Source organism: Copidosoma floridanum, unplaced genomic scaffold, assembly GCF_036245765.1.
Source record: "Copidosoma floridanum isolate Cflo_tuat_1 unplaced genomic scaffold, Cflo_Japanese_pri ptg000007l, whole genome shotgun sequence".
NCBI lineage: Eukaryota > Metazoa > Arthropoda > Insecta > Hymenoptera > Encyrtidae > Copidosoma > Copidosoma floridanum.
The window spans coordinates 2,808,625-2,831,546 of record NW_028321884.1 but is presented as its reverse complement, the minus strand read 5'-3'; the positions used below and the strand labels follow the sequence as shown (position 1 = coordinate 2,831,546).

General features: G+C 41.7%; 2 protein-coding genes across 2 annotated transcripts in view; one reads left to right on the top strand and one right to left on the bottom strand.

Annotated features, from left to right (window-relative positions):
* Bsg (immunoglobulin domain-containing protein Bsg) overlaps positions 1-21,065 on the top strand; it is a 26,715-nt gene extending 5,650 nt beyond the window's left edge. The window contains exons 2-5 of the mRNA XM_014353708.2: positions 1,057-1,326; positions 17,542-17,775; positions 18,160-18,604; positions 19,227-21,065. Of these exons, the coding sequence (XP_014209194.2) occupies positions 1,057-1,326; positions 17,542-17,775; positions 18,160-18,604; positions 19,227-19,272 (995 nt within the window). The 3' untranslated portion in view covers positions 19,273-21,065. The remainder of the gene's footprint in view (positions 1-1,056; positions 1,327-17,541; positions 17,776-18,159; positions 18,605-19,226) is intronic.
* The window catches only part of nahoda (DOMON-like domain-containing protein nahoda), a 30,009-nt gene continuing 27,903 nt past the window's right edge, over positions 20,817-22,922 (bottom strand). The window contains exon 19 of the mRNA XM_023391138.2: positions 20,817-22,922. Coding sequence (XP_023246906.2) covers positions 22,425-22,922 — 498 coding nt within the window. The 3' untranslated portion in view covers positions 20,817-22,424.

Genomic DNA, 22,922 nt, shown 5'->3' with positions numbered 1-22,922 from the left:
TCTTTTCCTCTTCTTCCAATATTTTTTAAAATATAAGAAACGTATTTATGATTTACATTTTAGTCGTTTTCCTTTACCCAACAAAGAATGCATATATAAATATTAAATTCGTTTATGATATTAATACGCAGAAAAAAATATTTGTTATGTTCTGACTGGTTGAATAAGTTCTCACAGTTTTTCAACTTTAAGATAGTCTCAAAAGACGCTTATTTTTCTGACGGAAAATCGACATAATGTCAGAGAAATATATGGGAATAGTAGTTACTACTACTATATGATACTTTCAGTAACACATGATTTACTAATTTTTTGAAATAAAACATGAGTTTTCGGAGACATGGCGAGATCTAATTCATCCTCACTGAACTTTACACTGAATAAATTTTTAATGCGTTTACTCAACTAAAATATATTAAATATTTATTTTTAATATACCTAAATTATAATTTATTTCAATGTATCTGTACAAGGTTGTGTTTGCACAAAACATGTTTGAAATATTTTCTTGGAGCCAAATCAGTAACTGTTGCCTACATCAATCATGAGCTCTGTACATCAAAATGTATGTTGTCTGTTTTCTGCAATTAGAAACCGTTGACTACCAATAAATAACGTTAATTTATCATCCCTCAAACATATATAATGACCTGTTCATAATATATAAATATATTATGTGATTAATCGAGCGTTACCTATGTACGTCTCATAGATTTTTCAACTTTTGGACTTGTGGTTCTGTTGTTTGCAATTTTTGCTGTCAATTTCATACTTGAAATATTTGTACGATAACTATATGTTCCACTTTAAAACGGTTTTAAATGGCGCATTAAAATTAGTTTATGCCAGCACTGCCTCAAAACGAGTACTTTTTATCTATACTGGTAGCACAAAGCTGCATGATCAGTTTTTCACGAGAGTAATTAAAAAAAAAAACTCCCCTCAAGATGTATGGTTAAAAATACAGAAAAAAAAAACCCCCCAAGAAAAAATAGAAATCTAACCCAAAACTAATCTTTGTGTCACTCACTTCCGCTCCGATAATCCGCACTGAAGTCAAGTATGTAGGCGACACGCTGGTCAGGGACGGCCAGCCCTGGAACATCACGTGCAGCGGAGTGCCGGCGAGCGCGACGATCATGTGGAAGCGCAACGGCCAGCCGCTGGTCGAGGACTTGGCCAGCGGTATAATGCACGTCGAGCCGCCCAAAGTGGTCGACGGCTACATAACCAGTAGCCTTATCGCCACCACTACCCTGGAGAGACACGAGGGCAGCTATGTCTGCACCGAAAGCAACGAGACCCATTACCTAGCTATCGTCTACGGTTCGTAATGGGGATTCTCGAGACCCCCAACCCCCGAATGAACCTTTAATGCAAAACCAAACTCCTTTATCTGTAGCCTACACTGCCACCCCTCTCTGAATTCCATACTTTACTCCGTTTTTGAATAAATACAGCTAATCATTTATTTATTTTTTTCTTTCTGTGCACTTCGCATTTAGTAGAAATAAAAATTAGTCTTGTGGCTTTGTGTTTTTTATATGTTTTTTTCCCTTAACAGTGGTGCTTTCTGCAAAATTTTGTGAACAAATGAACGAAAAGAACCAACAAACAGTAGGCTTTAGTTGTTTAAATGCATGGCGCTTATTTAGTTATCATCATTTCGTGTTACTAATCTCCTCTAATCCGACGGAGAGAGAGAAAAAAAAAAAAGTTTAGTCTAGACGCTGGCTCTCATAAATCTTCATTCATCATCGTTGCCTTTTACTTTCGCTAATTGTCCTATTCACAGTGAAAAGAGATGAGAAAATAATTAAAAAAAAAAAAGAAAAATAATTAATAAAATCTTGCTCAAAGTTCTTGAAAAACGAACCCAAAGGCAGAATTTCTTCCCTCTCTCTTTTCTCTCACTAAGTCAACTCTGCACCACAGTTTGACGACACTGTACAGTCATATACGATTTACGCTTTGTTTTTCACACACGAGTATTCAAATTCTTTAATTTCCCCATTCTCTTGTTACGACGATCACGACACTAGAATCCTCTTGCGCGCAATTCCATGCACGGATATTTCGGCTGTGTTCGCACCCCATCAGCTGGAACGATCCTCTCAAAGCCTCAGTTCATTTACTGCTGTAGGACTCTAGAGTCAGAAGAGAGCTGTGGAAAGGGCTTGTGTGTGTGTCTGTTTGCCTGTACACACCGGAGTCGACAAGCCTTTTAGAGCTCCATTGACTTATCGTGTGTAAGCACTCATTTCACCCCACCTCCCTCTACAGCTTTTTTTTTCAATTTTTACCCTTCTCTTAAATTTGCTTACAGCAATCACCTTATCACGTTAAACCTTAATATTAACCTTATTATTAAGGGAGTTGGGTTGCAATTCACTTAACGATGAAAATATTTTTTTTAAAATATATGTTGTAAAGAAACATTGCGTGGATGTAGTCACCAAATTTGAGCACAATCGCGTCTACAGATTTCGAGAAAAAAAATTCATGAAATGTCCCTTTTTCGTCGTCTTTAACATGGGCTCAAATGTAAGTTATCAAAAAAGTTGTAAAAAAATACCTATTACTCTTGACACAGCGATGAGAATGTTTTGATAAACTGATATGTTATTAATGACAACTTCATTCGTATACGTGCAAAGTTTCAATAAAATCGCGTCTGCAATTATGGAGATATTTACACAAACGTAAACAAATTTGTTTCCTGCTTGTATGCTTCATTCATGTGGCAGACAAGGATGCACTGAGTACACTGTTTGCTGTCAGCTCGACTTTTCCCGTGGCGCGATAGCTTTTCACAAAATCACTTCTAGAAGCCGTTCTACTCAAAATTATGATCTCAAACTTGGTATAGGCATAAATGAGACTTTATACTTTAATGATATACCAATAAAATCTCTAATTTCGAAAATTTATAGCACACTTTTATCAAAAGAATATCAGATTGACTATACCGTTTACTCCTTATTTTTTATTTCTCATAGAGAAAGTATTTAGGCTATTTGAGTAATACCATAAGAAAAGAGATATCTTGAAGAATATTCTGTAATTTTTTTGAAGTATTTTATTTAAACGTTAACGAGTACTGGCGAGTCGAACACAAATGCATTTTTCCGTAATCGAAAGGGCGGATATTTTTAGGCTAGGTTAGTACAGCAGATTTTAGCACGGTGCCTTATGAACATACACGTGCTCCCCTTCACCTCCCCGCGGGAGCGACCCAACTCCCTTAAGCTTATTACTGTAAATGTTGCTTGTGAGTAATACAAATTTATACTTGACTTTTGACGTAGCGCTATTCTTCTGATTTTGTTTATTTGTACGCTTGTTTATTTTAAATGTGATATATTTAACTGTGATTTAATTTTTATAGCTTTACTGTTGTACTAAGATGTATTTTTAATATATATTTTATTCGTTTCATTTATTTTAGCCTTAATTGCGTTAATATTTTATCGTAGCAGTTTGTAAGAAAAATTTATAATTACGATGAATCAACAAAATAAGTGTAATTTTAGTTAATCCACTATACTGTATTCATAGAAAATTATCAATCAGAAAAAAAATCCCGCAGAAGGTGATTTCAAGCTTGTGCGTGGAATATAAGATTAGAATAATCGTCTTCGACGGGGTATTTTCATTTGTGAGTCAACATTGAAACATTTTTATTATCACACATGGGTGGTACTGTGGACGTTTGAAACTTGGAATAAAATGAAGCTAAAACTAACAATAAAACCTGTCGAAACCGAAAAAAATAACAGAATTTAACTTTATTCTTCAAAATTTCAAAACGTCCACAACACCATCACCCATTTATTACGAAACAATTTTTCAAAATCAGCCAAAAAAAACTTGGGATCAGATGTTACCACGAATTACCACCTTAGCTGTCAGCTTTTACAGATTTTATGGAGTTTTAGTTAAAACTGCGTACGTGTCCATATAATTTTAAGATAAAAATGAAAGATGAGCAAAGTGCCGCATCATTTTGTTGTACAATTTAGTAGACCAACAAGAATAACTTTATTTACAAGCGTCGGTGAAGTAACAAGAAAAGCTCGTATAGCAGCCCCCAAGCGGTGGGACGCAAAGCAAAACAAGCGTCATGCAGGTGAATAGATAATATTTGGGCGTGCAGACACACTTGCTACACCTCCGCAGCGATAAATTTCCCCAGCGAGCGCACCGCGCTATTTTATAAAAAGTACGTGTATATATACATGGGACAAGTTTGCCTACTTACTTTTCAAGCCCGTATCCGAAAGGTGAAAATAAAAAAAAAAATAAAAAAAAGTTAGCTGCGGACGCGGGCGTTTGACCGGAAGAGGCTGGAACACATATAAGATACTCCTTGGTTGGTGAAAAAAAAGGGGTTCAGCAGCGCCAGCAGAACATGTGCGCGAAGGAATCGGAAAACGTGAGAAAGCGAAGCAAAGGGTCGGCGGTGCTCTCGATGGGGAGGGGTACGAAGCGAAAAAAAAAAAAAAAAAAAAGGAGAATTCGACGGCTAGCGCTCCTTATCCAGCGACGACCGTGGCGGCGGCTTCTCATATTTCTCGGGAGGATACGCGGATTAGCCGAGATTTATAGGCGAATTCGAGGCGACCCCGTTACTCAGCTGTGAGGCTGCAACGTAGGCAAAGTAGCCGTATACCTCCACCACCACCACCAGAACGCGGCTTAGCTACCGGCCTGCGGGCTCTGAAACACTACACGCAAAGGGAGGGAAAGGAGAAAAAGTTTCATCCTTTGCGAGTCAAATTCGGTCTTTCTCTTTCGGGCGCGCTCGGGCGAACACGTTTTTTCGCTTTGCTGAAAAGCCGCGGGCCGACGTGTCCCGAATTTCCGTCGTCTTCGCTTTTGTACATAGCCGTCCGACTGGCGATATGTACCCTGTATAGCTCTTCTCTTCCTCCTATGTGCGTAATTTTTCTTTTTGCCCTGCTCCCCCTCCCTCGCACCAACAAGCTCCTTTTACCCGAAATCCGCAAGAGTAGCTTGTAAGGGTGGGTCTGCCTTTCCCGTGACGTACGTGCAAAGATTTTTGCCCCCCCGAAATCCGCGCCGCCACCCACTCATCTTTTCTCTCTTCTGCTCCTTTTTACCCCTTTGCACCCCTATCCCTACGCCCTTTCTTTATCATACCCTCCTCATTTTATTTCACCACTGCGCCGCTGATCTGACCTTTTTCACCGCGAATCATAAATATAAAACGTCGCCTTAAAAATCAGCGCTGCTTTTGCCATTCATTTTAATGAGATCCGGAAGGTCCACAGGATACAATAAGTATAGACCTTTGAAGCTGAGCTGGTAGCAGTTGAAAGGCCAGAGAGGAATGTCGCGAGTTACCCCAACAAAAAGCGAAATTTAATGCTTTGACTTGGGACGACTGCGGTGCCTCCCTGAAAAATTACGTGGTCTCGCGCGGGAGGGTGGTGGTCACACGTTTGAGCTCGCAAAAGCAGTCCCTCGGGTCTTACCCTCCAAAAAAGGAGGTGGGACCAGCTCTATCGGGCGTTTAAGGTAAGCTTTGCGGGAAATTTATGTGCTTTCGAAGCGAAAGGAAATTAAAGAAAAAAGGGGGTGGAGGGTGGCAAAATGTCCTTTCTCTCTCGAGGCGATACGAGCATTTTGGCACACTGCCGCGGGGTAAACTTTACGGATGCGCGCGCCTAAAAGTAGAGCGAATTAAAATTGCAGCTACGCGTACACATATTTTAAAACTTAATCGTAAATCATGCGGTGAGTAAAAAAAAGAAACAACACGCGTACAGCGAGAGAGAGAGAGAGAGAGGTATTCTTTTGCTCCGTCCTTCAACTTGTATCGCAAAACTTTCTTCTTTCTTTCAAAAATGCAGCACAAATGTGTCCCCCGTCCCATACGAAGCAAAACTTTTTATACTTTCCTCCGGCGCGCGCGTCGCCGCGGAAGGAGGAAAAAACTTTTTATATTGCTCGGGGGAGTGTTGTTTATTGCCTCGGTATACCCAAGTAGCTGCGGTCGTAAAGAAATTCCATTAAGACCCGCGGACAGCCGAGCTATTGTTTTACGAGTGTGTAGTGTAATCAAGTGGCGGATAGCTAATTCAATGAGTTTTATATACATGTTCACGGGTTAATTGCGTGCGTGCGCGTATATATTGTTTTGTTTATTTTCTAGCAGCTGCTGTCGCGAGCACATCGTTCTCACAACCGGTCGTCGCGACAAACATTCAAGTGACACTATCAAACGGTCGCCCTTTTGATGCGCGCTGCTGCTGTAACAGTATCTTTATGCAAAAATGTTGAAATAAAAAATACAATTTATTTATTTTTTATTTAAAAAAGGTGAGCTTTCTTTTGTTACGTGCTGAAACTCGGCTTCGTTGTAGCGAATATTTTTTCCTTTGGCGTTTTTCATCGCGCAGTTTTCCATACATACAATCCAGGGACGTGAAAACCGACTGTACCAGCGACACGAAAATTCAGCGAATCCATCTTTTTCTCCCCCGAGCCTGTCCAGATTGATCCGACGGTCCGGCGCGCGCTTATGCGCTATACTTAGCTCTCGGGGCTGTGCTCAAAATTCAGACGTCGCTTTCGCTAACTATAATTAGACAACGTGTGCGCATATAAATGTATATGTACGGCAGTGCGCGTAGTAATAGAGAAACTTCGGGGCGGATGTACGTGCGCGTACACACACAAACGTGTATATCTCGAAGCTTCTGTTTGCGCACGTCTGCGTGTGGTATATAACGTTGTGTAAATTTCCAACAACTCATTCCGGGGCCGGATAATTAACTTACAACACAATCAAAATCAAGGCGCAGGGTGTACTCAAAGCCAACATGATTCAATTTAACGGATCTCGAAAAAGAGCCTCCGATCTTACAAATCATCAAACACCGACTCTCTCATAGTCACGGCAGATCGGAGCAAACACGCTCGTAACATTTTTTGGTAATTGGATGAAATGCACCTGCGTCGCGTGGAGTTTGGCCATTGTGGTGCACACATTGATGCAGCCATCGCGTTTTAATAACACGACCGCGGTGCTATGTACAGCTGTACATGCGAACACGGAGCGCTATCAGCTCGACCCTCGTTTATCTTCGTATACAAAGGAGATATATGGAGTACAATGTTTAATCGGCGTGGGGGGGGGGGCAGCTCTCCCTTTCCGTAGTATCGGGAAAATTCAGGCCGACTGTTCTCATCGAGTGACAGGAAGAGCAGGTCGGAAGGAGGGGGGGGGATGAGGGAACAACAAAAAGATAGGCAGCCTTTGCCGTGGGTGTATATATACACGTGGGAGCACGGGGAGAATTCTTCGCTGGGACGAGGCCGCAAATTGCTCTTTTCCTGTTCTCGGGGGTCGATATTGGATGTGAAAAGGTGCGGACGGGAGGAGGGAGGAAAAATTGCGTCGATGCGCGTCCGACGCCGGTGGTGTCGTCGCCAATTAAATTTTCCATCGGTACGGAAACAGATGCCCGCGCGGGAAGCTACTCCCCTTCCGCCTCCGTTCCATTTTCCTTTTTTTTTTTTTATTTTCATCCCCCTGCTGCGTTAGAAATATGCCAAACACCCTCCGATGTTCGGCAAAGGGTAAAGGAATTCGGGCTGCTTTGAGTGCTTTACCTTGTTTTTTCCGGTCGGGTTCGTCCCGGATCAGCTCCGCACCACCCTAATGTCATTAACAAGTTCCGAGAGGGGGGGAAAAACACTGCGGCAGCTGTGACGGGGGAACTCGAAGGAAAAAATCAAATTAGCGCTAAATGTTAAACCAACGGCGGTGGCTCGAAGAATTTCCGAAAATCGAGTTCGAAATAGTTAGCGCGCCTCTGAACGTGCGATCACGCGTTCCCGGCATTTTCCCTCCTCCCACGCGTCCCTATTATTTATTTTTTTGCCGAAAAATCTTCTGCCAATTTTCTAGGTCGCAGTGCTGCCTCGCATAATTTATCCCTCGCGAAAGCGCGGAGTTAGTCATGGTGGAGAGATGGCAGCTGGCTACGGTGCCAAAGTTTAGCCCAAGTTTCGTCTCACCTAATGTATTCCATTTCGCTCGTAATAATAAAATTAAATTAAATTTTATGCAAGTTAAGCCCGGGAACTGTGTGTGTGTATATATAATATATGTACCGTGTAGCGCAAGGATCCGGCTCCTCGTTGCAATTATTTCCCCTTTGCGCGCTCGAATTTGAATTGTAACGACTTTTCGCGTCGTTGGCGCACCGGAATTGTTATTCATTCCCTAGAAAATGTTTTGATGACTTTTACCGCCATGATTAACACTTCCTAATTTGCTGCTTTTCGAGAATTGATTTTTTTAAATTTATCATTGTACAGTGCTCGGATAAACAAAAAAGTAATAAATAAGCTCCGTATACTGCAATGTAAATTTCTCTTGGCTGAGGCTGTAAATCTAATAAAAAAGGAAAAAAAGAAAAAAAAAAAAAAAAAAAAAAGCAACTTGATAAGAACACGTGACCACTCGCTGCAGTGTTGATTGCGGGTTTATGCGTTTCGCGTGCTGATTTATCATGCCGTAGTGTATGCACTGCCAATGAGGTTGTAGAGCCCGAAAACTCGTATAATGCACTCGTAAAATTTACAATCCCGCGCGTTAATCAGCTACACCCGTGGGTATTATAATTTTGCCAAAGCGTAACAACCTCTTTTTTTCTTTCATATAAATCTCAAAAAAATATCTGCGCTTATCTCACCCCGTATTCATTCGCAATTTCATTGACTTTGAAAAATACATTGCGTTTCCCTCGAAATTCATTATCTCGAGCAATTGAACAATTGAACCGTCGCAGCCCATTGTCATAGCTGCGCAAACTATAAGCAAACTGCAATTAGGCAAGATTTACGTTTGTTTGTTTAGCAGTACGTATAGGTACATCCATAGCTGAATCGTGATATTAACAGCGGCAGTATAGGTGGAAAAACGTTTGCAGCCCACTGGGCTCGAGCATTATGTCCGTACACCGCGTGAGTTAGTTCCCTCGGATTCACTCGGTGCAATTGGCTTATTTGCGTGTATACCTACATATATTACGTATACGTGTATAAGGGTGTACGTAAGCGATGGTACGCTGCTGCTGCGGTTATAGGAAATTGGCCTCGGGATTCGCAGCCTATATATTTCCTCCCTTTGAACGCTCGCCGCCCGTTGGCCTCGTTCTCGCCCAGCTAAAACCGATCCCTAATGCACTTTCGAAAATTCATTTCCCGCGCAATTACGATTTTCGATTGCGGGTGATCGATTCGGACACGACAGCCGAGTGTACATCCTGTACTGCGCGCGTGACGCGTTTCGCGAAATAGGTTTGCACGCGAGCTTTTGCGAAGAGTGAAATTGTTACATCTGCGCGTGGTTTGGTCATATAGACGATAGCAGCTTTTGTTTTTTTGTTCAGGATAAAAGGGAGAGTGGTTTGCATTGTTTTCCTTTCATTTATTTACCGCTTTAAAAAGCTGTATTCACTGCGTGTAAAATAAACTTTCTTTTTAACCTAGAGCGAATATTTTTCGAAATAGAAATTTTTTACGTGTTTTTAATAAACCAAGGCACCGTAGGTAAACTTTGCGTGCGCTTTTTTTATCAATACTTCGCGTGACGAAACTTTTCAATATACTCGCTAACGTAATTTGAATTTTATGATATTCTTTGCGTATAAAAACACCAAGGAATATCGTATGTTTGCTTTTAACGAAAACGTTATTATAGAATGTAAGGTATTAAAAAAAAAAATGTTCGATACATTTGTAAAAACTAACAAGTTCCGACCGAACGAATCGATTTAAAAGTCTCTTTTTATTTCCGAGTTCAAAAGTGAACCATTGTAGTACCCAAACCACAAGCTTCGACCTAATTTATGCGCCTCACCGACAGATTTCACTCGATAAACGCAGTAAGAATCGACTTCACCGCTAATAAATTACCTCGATTAAGACGAAGAAAACAACAAACAGTCAAAACACCACAAGTTCACTCAGCTGCAAAAAAAAAAAAATCTCTTCCCACGCGCACTCCATGTACACGTGTATACATTCGAAAAAAAAAAAAAAAATTACAACGCGCAATACTTACTCGCTCAAAATTCAATCAACCGAAGCACTTCAATCTCACGAGCCAATCAGTTGTAGCCTCCCCCCTCCTCCTCCAGCCTCACAATAAATAAGCGTCGGGATGGAATAGCCGATTGACAAACGGGTCGGAAACAAGAATAAATTCAACGGCAGCTCGTTCGTCGCCCTCCTGCTGAACAAGGAAAAAGAACATACATATATATACATATATACACATAAATGTATGGGTACGCGACGTATAAAGTATGCGCACTCGAGGAAATAGAGTCTCCGGAAAGAGAGGGTTCGACGACGGAGAGAAAGGAGGAAACTCGTTTGCCCCGAGCGCGCGTCTGGTGTATATGCAGAGGTATACGATGATTCAAGATGGCTCGACAGAACTTTGCGACACTCTAATTTACATTTTACGCGCGCGTACATAGATAAATCGAGAAAAGCTCTCGAAAGAGGTGTATAGGATACTCGCCTAAATTTTTCCGGGTCTCCCCCTCCTATACTACCCCCTTTGAGCGCCGATGGAAGCGCGGCTCTGTTTTGCGAGCCACCCCTACCCCTCCTCTCTTGCATTGTTACTCGAGCCGCGTGGGCTAAAACTTCCCATTAGAATAATTAATTGGGCTCCCGCGCTCAATGACCGGCCGGACTCGTGATTATTTCAATGCTCTCTCTGCGTGTCTCTTTAGCGCGACTGTACACATGCGTTTAGTTTCTCTGGGGAACGATATCGCTAATTCTCTCCATTGGCGCTATATTTCACAAGACTCCATGCGCGTGTCGCGCTATTGTAACAACTGTACAATGACACACTATTTGTTGGAAATGGACTATGGTGTTTGAGCAATCCAAAGCTCGTGGTTTATGCGATTTGGGCCGTTAATGTTAAACATTGGCGCTCATTGAAAAGAAAATTGTGGGAAAACTCTGCTCGTAAAATATTGGCTGTGAAAATAAAGGAATCCCAAAAGAGATTTATCTTTACCATAGTGGCTTATTTTCTGTCGGTAAAGTATTACTTACTTTTATTATTTGTTTAAAGACATACTTTCGAGAGCATTAAATATTTTCTTACCAACTTTGGGGTTGATGGACAAACGAAAACTTTGCCCCAAATATTTATTATTCTCTCAGAGCATGAATTTTATAAGTTGCCGTCGATACATCAACTACAAACTTCGTACATAATAAGTAAACTTCTATTAAACGTAGACCATTACAAACAAGGAACAAGCAGGTAATAAAAAACTTTGAAATTTTTCCGATCGCATAATCATCATCAGCAGCAACAGTAGCAATATACAAAAGCTTGAAATGCCACGGAATTTTCGAGCGCCCGCCGGAAATCACACTCGAATCGGCCGACGTTGGCTCGGTCGCTGCAGGGCTTTACTCCCGAGCTAGCAGCCAAAAATGCGATGCTCCGGGAAAATCTTTACGCGCCGTATACGAGCAGCAGCTGCAGCGTCCGATTACATTTTTCCAAAAGTTCATGCACCAAATCTAGCGGGACTCGCTCTCATATGTATATATATATACCATGCAACAACACACCGAACGGAAAACGCTTACATACACACACCTCCAACATGCACGTACCGAGGAGAGCAAGAAATTTCGCTTCGTGTCGCCTACACGTGTATACATACACAAACATATTATACTCAGGGGGGGGGTTGGCTGTTGCGGTGGGCTTGCGTAATAATATATATGTTGATGTTTCGACGCTGCGGCAATCCCCAGCCCACTGGATATATACATGCATATTGCTCGCGCGCGCGTATATATATACACACGCCCCCGCTACTTCCCTTTCAAAACTTGTTTGCGAGCAATACGTATGTGCGGAGTTTGCGCTTACAAAGTTCCTTCATGAACGCTTGTTCCGTTCCGCGGGAAGGGAGAAGACGAGGTTGGGGGGGAGGGGGATTAAAAAACTCACCAAGATCCATCAGACCGCGGGAACCCCCATCGCTCGTCTAATAAATGTTTACGCGAGAGAGTGGATCAGCCCGGAAATTTCGCCACTGGCATCGCGGCCAAAGCAACCGCATCGCTCGAGCCGGCGAGGGTGCAAAACGATCCCCGTGAAAGTTCGCGCTTGGGACGATTTTTCTCACCCCCTTGGTCGTATTTTTTTTTTCCGTCCGAGTTGCGCTCGAACAAGGCCGCATGCAAAAAGGACCCGCGAGCTCGAAGAACCAAAGTTTGCGCTCTCTGACGAATCGGCGCAAAAAAAGAGGAGAGCTTTCTCTTCCCTCTCCGGGGCGATCGATGTTAAACTTTTCACCCCCCTCCTGGCGCTTCAGGGGTGCGGTCGACGGCCACTTTTCTCTCCATACATACGGTATCCCGGTGATGCGGCGTTCATACAATACCCGATACCCGTGTACGGTTGTTCAGTCCCCCCCCCCCTTTTTTTTTGATTTTTCAATCGGATATACATCGGATCGGTACTTCGCGGTGGATGGAGTTATCTCAAATTCGCCCCCTTTTTTCCTCGAAAAACGGAAAACTGACGCGTGCACCCGCAGTATCGCGGTTTATTGTTCCAACGCGCTTTTCACTTTCGCGTTACTTTTCCGGCAAACGAGGGGAGCTTCATTTTGTACGTGTATATACCGGAAGAGCACAAAGGGCGCAACAAACGATGAGAACGAACGCGCGACGGAGCCCTTTCACGCGAGATGTGTGTTGATGCTGACGCGCGTGGGAGGGGGGGAAAAAAAAAAGTTCCGCTTCGCGAGTCTTTGATCAGGCGGGACTGGAAAATCAAAAGGCAGAGAGGATGGATCGCGCGAAAACGGGAAAGTGGAGCCGAGTGCGGAGTATATACGTATATACATCTATGGTAGCAGGTGGCGGAAGGAAAAAGGGCCGAGAGTTCCATTTCCGTCGAATAATTCGAGTGCACTTTGCACTCTCGCGGGAAAGGTTATGAGGGTCCATCAAGTGCAGCAACACCTCGCCCAACCCCCCCCCCTGCTCCGACGCGATATTTCGCTTTCTCTCGTGTAACTCGTAAATGGAAAGTCGGCGATGGAAAAAAAGCACGAGCTGCTGTTGTTGCCGAGAAAGAGATCCCGACGCGACGAAAGCGCCCTTTTTCCACACGCTCCTCCTACACACGCGTGCAAGTAACCGTGTTCCATGAGAAACAGAAAGAATGCGTTTATACGCAGAGAAAAGAGAGAGAGAGAAAAAAAATTATACGCGCACCGTTTCTGTCGCGTGCTAAAAGAAGAAGGCGCAAGCGGTAATTATCGTCCCCCTCTCGCGGCGATTCCCCGGAAACTTTGCGCTTAATTAACAAAAGCTCTCGTCGGCGTCGTCGTTATGCGCCTGAAATTTTATCCGCCACTCGAGCCCCGTGTGCTTTACTGTACGTGACACTCGTCGCCATCCCGAGACGTCCCGGGGAAAAAGGAAGAGGCGCACACAAACGAAGAAACGGTCAAGCAGAGCGACAATTAAGCGCCCCCTCCCCGTATCCAGCCTTTATTTGGTTGCGCTCGGGCGGCTCTTCTTTTCATTAGGTGCGCGTCCTCTCTCGCATTTCCTCGGGAAAAATCATAAAACCCAGTTATAATACACGCCCCAGCGCCAACCTACTTATTCGCGAGCCACTCGAGCTTCTTTTTTTCTCCTTCATCGTTGTGATTATCATTGTTTTTTCACAAAAGCGTCTCCCCCCGTGCATTAGTCGCCCGAGAGCCTTTTTTTTTTTTTTTCGTCCCCGCGCCTCTTTAGCACCCCGGCGTAATTACGCGCGCGATGACCCGCGTGACATATCAAATTCATCGCGGATTTTCGCTAAATTAACATTTGAATTCACAAGACGATGCATGTACTCAAAAAATATTTATATACAGAGTGAATTCTCACCTAATGCGTCGATCGTCCGAAAGGCAATACGAGGTGGGCATAATATGTTGTACTCCTAACGGAATTCCAGCAATTCCACGTGCTTACCTGTGCATCGCTCCGTTGTTCCGTTCATTGTGGATGAAATTTTAATGAACGTCGCAAGCCGTTCCCCCATAGACCCATCGCGGAATAGCTCAGGGATAAAACGATGGCATCGAAGAGAAAAGCAGCGGTATCGGGGTGACGATGCATAATTGACAAAACAATCGCACGGGGTCGGAATGGACGCTTATATTAGGTACATGTATGGGTACGCGTGTTTGTGGGAACGGCGAGACGCCAATTGCTTTTCAACGTCACAATTTAGCCCAGGGGATCCCAATTGCCCCGTTATACACTCGGCTGGGATTGTCCGTGGAGTACAACTGGTTTCCAACTGCATGTGGATGTAAAATGTACGGATGGTGGGCATCGGCGCGCGCTCCTTTGTTAACCAAGTTTGTTAAATTGCGGGGCTGTGTGGCCATTGGTATACGTAACGATGGATAAGCGTCCGCTCAAGGAGTTCGTTAACGAACGTTTATTAAGTTGGCCGCTATTAGCGGAGGAAAAGTGAGAGAGAGCCAGCAAACACAAACATATCTATACGAGTACTACATGTACGAGGTCCAGCTGACGCTGCCATCGTCCGTCTCGGGCTGCATCTCTGCTTGTTTCCCCGGATGTGCTCTGTACGGTGCACCGATCGATAGCGTTTATACACACGGGCGGACGGATCGGATGGGGAAGAGACGGACGTGCGCTCGTTGACCCTCCTATATTCCTCGCCGTCGAATCAAACGGCATCGCTCAATTTCAAGCCTCCAGTTTACCTAATCCGACCCGCATTGTTCGAAAGACCCAACCGGTGGACCGGAAAGTATAGCTTCCACGGATATATTGACGGAGTTACAGAGTTCAAAGAGAGAGGGTTGAGCTTCGTTTGACCCTTTACAGCGTTCGAGCTCAGTATTTTTTCTCGTGCTCAAGTAAAAGTACCTTAACCTGTAACAAACCATTAGGAGTTACGTGGCAGCACGTGGTATTAATTACGTATGTATACGTACGAATGGAAACATTACACAAATCAATGAACGGTAAATTTTACGGACTGGGCAATTAAGCCAAAGTTTGTTAAAGTACCATGTAGTACATGGCTTCGAGCTGTGACGATTAATATCGGCACCCTTTTTTTCACCCTCTTATCCGAGGAATGCTTCGGAGTATGGATTATAGATATAGCGTTTTTTGCAAATAGGAGTAGGAAGCGGAGACAAAAGAAAACAATTGAATGAGTTCATCGGCGAGTTGTGGCTACGCGCAAAATTGTGATTTACAATTAATTATCCACTAGCTGTAGGGATAACCGCGACTCTCTCACTTAACTTTCAACCAGTCGCAGCTTCTGCTTACTCTGCTTTTGCCGTTTCGAATGCACGTACGTACATACCTCGGCATACTGTACACGCGTACGAGTGTACAATTATAACTTTGGGTGGGGCCATCGTGCCCCTGTGTCACGGTAAATTAACGAGGGAAGGGGGCAACAATTGTAGGGAATATCACGAACTGGTGTACTTACGCGGATGATGGAAACGCAAGAGTACAGTACGACGGACCGAGGCTCGAGATTTTCGACTTTTATGACGTAGGCTCGCGAGAAATTTATGGTCCACCATTCCAAGCTCGGTACTCGAGAGATTCTCCGCCGCTGCCACCGTTACTGCCGTGCTGCTTTTAATGGCCGCGTGCTAGGGCCATTTTTTTCTCCCTTTTTTTTTTTTTTTTTTATATAACGCTCTATCCTCGTTAAAGGAGCACCTCTCGATCTACGCTGTGAGTTAGCAGTGCTCGGCCAGGCGAATGTCGAACCGTAGGTACTTTATGCTCATTATAGGCTTGAAATTTCAAGGGAGGTGTTTGTAATATTTTACGTGTATTCCCGTGTGGGTTTGCGCGAGAGAAACTCGTTTGCGAGCCTTGATAAGACTTTTGCATTTTTGTTGCGATAGCAGGGCTCGTTTGAGCCGTAAAAATAGATAAAAAAATGTACTTTTTGCAGGTGGATGCGGTAAGTTGATATAAAATAAGGGAAAACTCGTACAAGCTCCGTTTATGCTTTTTTTTTGTTGTGTGTACAAAGCTACTTGCAAATTTTTTGTAGAAAAATACTTGTGATACTAATCTCTCGTCGCGAGCTATTTTTAGTTATTTTAGCTAAAATATCTTGCTTTTAATTATGATTTTGCTGTAATTGTTAGCTTGTATTATACGTAACTTAGATAGTATTTACATAGCTTGGATATATATATATATATATATATATATATATATATATACTCCAAATACACATGAGATAGAACTGAAATTGGGAACAAAGTTTCTTGCACGGAACACCGTCCAGTAATAATTTTCTTGCATCCTGGGATGAGATACGGTAGGAAGAACAGTCGTAAAAAAACACAAAATTCGTCTCTTGATTGAATCATGGTCCTACAACATTAGTTACAACTCAATTCGGAATGTAGTAAAAATAAACAATTAGAAAGCGACCGGACCGCTTGAAATAAGCAATGATTTGGACTCGGAAAGTATAAAAAATGTTGATTTTTTAAAAGTTACGGATAACTCGTGTCCATTTTCAAGTTTAAAATAAACAAAACTTGACATTTGATGAAACCGTTGAATTTTTACTTAAAATTTAAATTTTCTCTAATTTGAAAAATGTTTTGAAATTGCATCAAAACTCAAATTAGAGTTTCAAGCGCTTGATTTTCGAGTTATCATTTCAACTTTATTTAAGCAGATGATCTATAACGATAATAAAACTATTACTTTCGCCATTTTTTTTATGCTGCCACTCTTCATTTCCTTCACAGTAAAAAGTTTAAGTTTAGATGGTGTCCTTCACTTGAACGTTTGTTTCCAGTTTTAATTTTTTCCATCTCATGTTTTGAGGAGATAAATGTACATGTACACTGAAGTATAGTGTAATTTGTCAACTGTAAGATATTTAATTCTTGAATCTTCATGTTATGGTTGCTTCTATTGTTTAAATGCGATAAATAATATCAAGCATTTAAATTACGCGCCTCACGAATCACACTACCTCGAGTGTACATTTATTATTTCAAATTATAACAGCGATAATAGCGATCGCACGTATTAGTATTTATAGATGTTTGTGGGTATACCTTGCATATATACGTGTTATTTATGATTTGTCAATTAAATCTGATTTTATAATCTCATACAGACTGAGTTTAAGTTTTATGTAACTCTGTTTTCCCCCCCTATTGTGTTAACAAAGCATACTTTATGTGTTTTTACATTTATGTGCGCTGAATTACATATTATTTGCAATTTCATCCAAAACAAACATGATGGTTTGAAGTTTTTTGTTTTTATTATTACTGCTATTTTATTACTACTTAAAACTTTTTGTCGCAATTAGTACGCTGCAGCTTAGAGTTAAGCTAATGACCCGAGGTAATGATCGACACAAGCGTGTACCAATGAGAAATATTGTACTGCCAACAGACGTGACGATGAAGGTGCTGACGAAAAACGATACGATCGTAGTGCTGGACTGCCCGGATCGTCAGGGTGGCGAAAAATTCGAGTGGTTCAAGGATGGGAAGCCGCTGGTCGACACTGATCTGTTGAAGAGCAAAAATGGCTCCCTTACCGTCATGTACGGCGTAGATGGCGTTACCGTTTTTGGTAATTACTCCTGCAGGGTAGGAAACGTCTCCGCGGATTACAGAATCGTCAGTAAGTATAAAATTCAGAAAGCCAAAATTTTTTATTTTTTTTTTTATTTCGATAAGTCGATAAGACATCATTTTTTGGCTGTACCATTAATGTAAGATTCGCACGCGTATTATTTGCTTTCATGTTCTGATTGTAACGATTGCGCCCAAAGTACATATCCAGTGTTACCGATCAACAGGAGTACCTTGTAAAATTTTCATGAGAGGGAAATATGTAATTTCTAAACTTACCATTTTAGGACCAACAAATCAAAATCCTCTATTGCATTGCACATCTTTATCCATATCACATAATGGTCCAAAGACTAGCGAACCCTTCGTGCCTACGTATATCTAAGAACATAAAAAAAAAAAAAAAAAAAAAATCGTATTGCGCGTGGTGCAGGAAAGCCTGACGTGGTGATGCATCCCTGGACTAACGTGGTCGAGGGGGAAAAGCTACATCTGACCTGCTCCGTGAAAACTGGCGATCCAGGACTGAAGATTCTCTGGATGTTCCAAGACCACAACTACACCGCGCCCATGGGCAGGGTCAAACTGAACAAGGACGAGGAGCGCAACATCAACAACGCGATATTCATCGTCGACGAAGTGAAGCAGATCGACAAAGGCACGGTCAGCTGCATCGCCTACTACACGGGCATCACTGATCCCCAATACTCCGACGAAGCCTCGACCGTTATCAGGGTCAAGGGCCGGCTTGACGCCATTTATCCGTTCCTCGGTATCTGCGCGGAGGTCATCATTCTCTGCCTCATCATCGTCATCTACGAGAAGAAGCGCAACAAGTCCGAACTCGAGGAATCCGATACCGATCAGAGCCCCGACACGTACGTACAATTTATTATCAACAGATACATTTCAAAACTACGTGCAAAGCAAAAACATGTACAAGTTACGTTTACTGGTGGGGATCGATCCGAATTTCTCCCCCCATTTTCCCTTCCTCCTCCAGTTCAGTCTGGGCATAGCTCGTGCAGTAGCCTGCAACGGTAACACTTTTACAGGCTCTGCGCGGGACGACACCTCTATCTGCGGTACGATCCCTCTTTTCCCTGGGCGCCCAAACGACCCGCGGATTCCCAACTGAGGTCAGCAGCAGCCTCTCCCATCCGTCCTGACGTTCTGTTTTTCTTGGTTGTACATCCCTCCGATATCGCTTTACTCCGCCGTGCAGTTTGTTTTCTCCGCCGATTTAGCTCCGGCTGGCCCTGGTTGAATCGAATGTCTTGCTGGTAGGGCTTATTTATTTTTGCACTGCAAGCCACCCCCATCTCTCTCTTGCTCTCTTCCCTTTTTACCTTACCGATAGATTCGCGCGGAAAAAACTTGTTGCCCCACCGGGTCAAGCCTTTGGGAAATACTAATACAAAGAATGTAATGGGGTGGATTGGGCAATTTTTGAAAAATGTGTGATTTTTGTGGATTTTCTTTTGTTTCGGAAAAAAACAGCAAGCCCACACCCAACAAGGACTCGGACGTACGGCAGAGGAAGTAAAAGCCGCGAACTCGACCAACCCGAAGCGGCGCAAGGAGGCAAAACGGAGCTGTAAGACACGACATGGGAACGATTCGTTTGCGAGAAATACCAAAATGAACCGCACGGACGAGACTGGGCAAATCTTTGACCATCACCAACTAGTGCGGCAACAGACTCAATACCCGTGGTCAAGATCGGCAGATCAACTGTTATTTTTGTTTAACAATTCACGCGTCGATTCGCACAGGTCGAAAGTAAAAATAATCAAGCTCTTAATGTGCATGGAATGTATAATTATTCGTGTATGGTACTTATTTCTTCTGATTCCGCTCCGGCGTCGAGCAGCCTTTTTTTCTCGATGAATTTGTTGAGAGTTTAAATTATATGATAAGAGAAATTTATATCGCTAATACTGTTAAATAAAAGAATGAGGAAATTTGAGTATATATGTATATCCAAACGAACGGCGAGATTACGTAGCGGAATATTTGTATTACGTAATCCTGTAGAGTTTTCTTTCTTTGTTTTTTTTTTCTTTTTTTTCTATCTTTTTTTTTTTTTTTTTTTTTTTGTGATTGTCGATGCTCGCCGTTTAACGTTCAAGCTTCGGTATTATTAATAAAAACGCCATAATTGTCGATCAATTTTTAGATAATTAACGATGGAGCTGGAAATGAGCCGACAAAGAGCAAGAAACTTTATTTATGTGTTGAAAAGTGAATATTATTAGGAGAATGTGTTTTATTATTATTATATTATTATTATGATTATTGTTGTTACTATATTTCTTCCTAAAATTCAATCGTGGCTGAATTTTTTCTTTTATTTTACATTTTGGAATAAAGTAAAATTTTACCATTATTCAATAATCACATACCTGGACATAACAACTAAATCTTTTTTATGGCATGATTGAAACTGTAACCAAGAAAAACGAGCATAACAAGGCAGAGAGAAAAATTACGTTGTTTTATCCGAGCTTGTAAACACTATTGTACTATCTCGGCACCTCGCCTGCTTATGCAATACTCGAGCAATACCCAATCGCTTCTGTTTTTAACAATTTAATGATCGTTTATTGCCATTATTACCATTGTCATGTAATAAATTTTAATTATGAACGAGTTTATCGTTACACGATCGATCAAAATCCTTTTCTTTTCTGTCCCCTTTGAGTATTATCTTTAGGATTTTAATTGTTACTATTTATATTATTAATATTATTATCATCATTGCGCTAAATATATATATATATCTCATTAGAGCTATACATAAATATATCGAGACCAAACATCACGTTAGTGTTACTAAATAGCGCACGAATTTTCTTCGTGCACGGCCATGTGACTATATAAATAAAGAAATTAAAAAGAACAAAGTAAAAAAAAAAAAATGAAAATAAAGTGGTTCCTCGTTTCTTCGGGAGATTGCGACTTGTATGTATATATATTCTATTATATACGAATTGCTGCTATCCTTTCCTGAGAAAGCGATTTCATTGTCACAATATATCTTTATATTAACGATTCTCTCTCAATCAGTTTCATCAAAAATATATATGTCTCGTTACGAACTTCACTTTCAGTATATTGATTGTTACTGTCCACGAAAAACATAAAAATTCAATAAACACGTATGTGGTAGGTAGAGAATAAAGAGGCATATTGTACTAGAAAGAAAAGTAATTTAATTATTGTGAGAGCCGTGTGTTCACGCTTTTCGATCTCCTGACGATACTCGACAGTGTTTCCAACACCCTTATATGCCTTTCAAGGTTTTTGAAGTAAAATAAACGATATTGACACGTTAAACATGTTTTGTTTTCTTTTTTTTCGTGTCTGTCATTTATCATTCCATTGATCTTTACATTAAAATAAATTTTCCTAAAAGATTTTTCCGTCTGTGTGGTCCTCCATGGATATATTATGTTTGAAAAAAAACTTTTGCTGTATTGTGAGAAATCTATTTGTACTAAATAATTCAAAGTATAAGTAATAATATGTTTTTATTTTTTGTCAAATAAATCGAAATACTTGAAATGGGTTAAAAATGTACAAACATTTTATTTCTCATTCATGATTTTCATACTTATGTTCAGAATGAAAAAACATTTTAAAATTAATCAACTAAAAATAAACTTAACAATTATGTTAGGATTTTAATTTTCTTGAAAAGTCCTTGGTTTTTCTCGTTGGAAAAATTTATAAATTACAAACGTTTAAATTACATTGGCTTAACCAATCTAAAGATTACTGTTGCCATAAAGATCGAGCAAATATACACGCATGCTCCATTAGTTTGATGCCTCGTCAGGTGCCGCAGAAATATGTGTATATAATTTTACGTAGAATTTTCCGTCATAAAGTTATTTATTTAATATGTATAAAAATAATCTGCACACAAGTGACTGGCATTGTTGAGCATTTCACTTATTTACATGTTAAAGCTAAAACTTTTGCAAGTTTTTGGGGTTTCTCAATGTCTGTAGTTCTACGTAATAACTTTATAATATAACAAGTTTTACAGTACGTTGTAAAACTCTTTTGTAACTTGAATATTGCTTTTTTTACGAGTTACGACGAAGTCAAACAACAATATCGAGTAAATCTCACATTTCACACCTAACATACTTACGTTAGTAAAAATACAAATCAACGATGTCTTTTTAACAATGATAAGTGTCATATATTATGTACATACAATATTATTGCAATTTTTTAATTGATACGAGATTGAGAAATTCGCGACTTTGTGTATTTTACGTCTTTTTCCACGATATTACTTTATGTCTTCACGATTCACGCACTTCTCAATCCAACACCTCAACAACTGGGACGTTGCATGAAAGAATCGATGACATTCGTCAGGCAGACTACCAAAAAATATTGGACACAGTTTCCCTTTTGTCGTACTCGTCGAATGTCTTTTTTTTCTTTATATATACCTGAGGCCAATTAAAATAGAAAATTTTCGTTCCATGCAACATCTCAGCTTATAGTTAATAGATAAAGTAATGTATATATATTTATAAATAATACAAAAACATATTCTTTTCGAACTGTACCTCGCGCGATAATTTGATTATTGTCGTCCATCCCTACCTGATTAACCTCCGGCATCGGAGCACTTGCACACAAACAAACAGACCACTCGTGCAACGGATCAAGTAATTACTTGTGCTTCTGATTGCCGTAGTCGACGTAGACTCGCACGACCTCGCCACTGTACTTGCGCTGCGAGGGCATGAAATAAAAATCCGCCGGCTGTGCGTGATGGCCGTTCAGCCCTTTGCCATTGTTGGCGTATCTGGGTGTGTTCCGCCGGTCCTGGGTGTAGTAGCCCTGGCCGGGCCCACCGGCGGGAGACATGACCGTCGACGGCCTGGGCCCGGGTGCTCGGGGCAGACTGTACGTGGCCCGGGGTCCCGGTGGCATCATCGCGCTCATGCTGCTCCTCTGCTGGGGCGGCTGCTGCTGCATCTGCGTCGGCTTGTGGTGGCCGTCGACCGCCGAGTGGCCGTTGGTCATCATCATGGACTCGCGGGCCCGCGACAGACTCGATATCGGCGGTGGCGGCGACTTCTCCTCCGTTTCGAACGCCTCGAAGGCGAAGTTCGTGTTCGCGCTCGACGAGTAGTCCCGCCACGCGTTCTTGGCGATCAGACGATC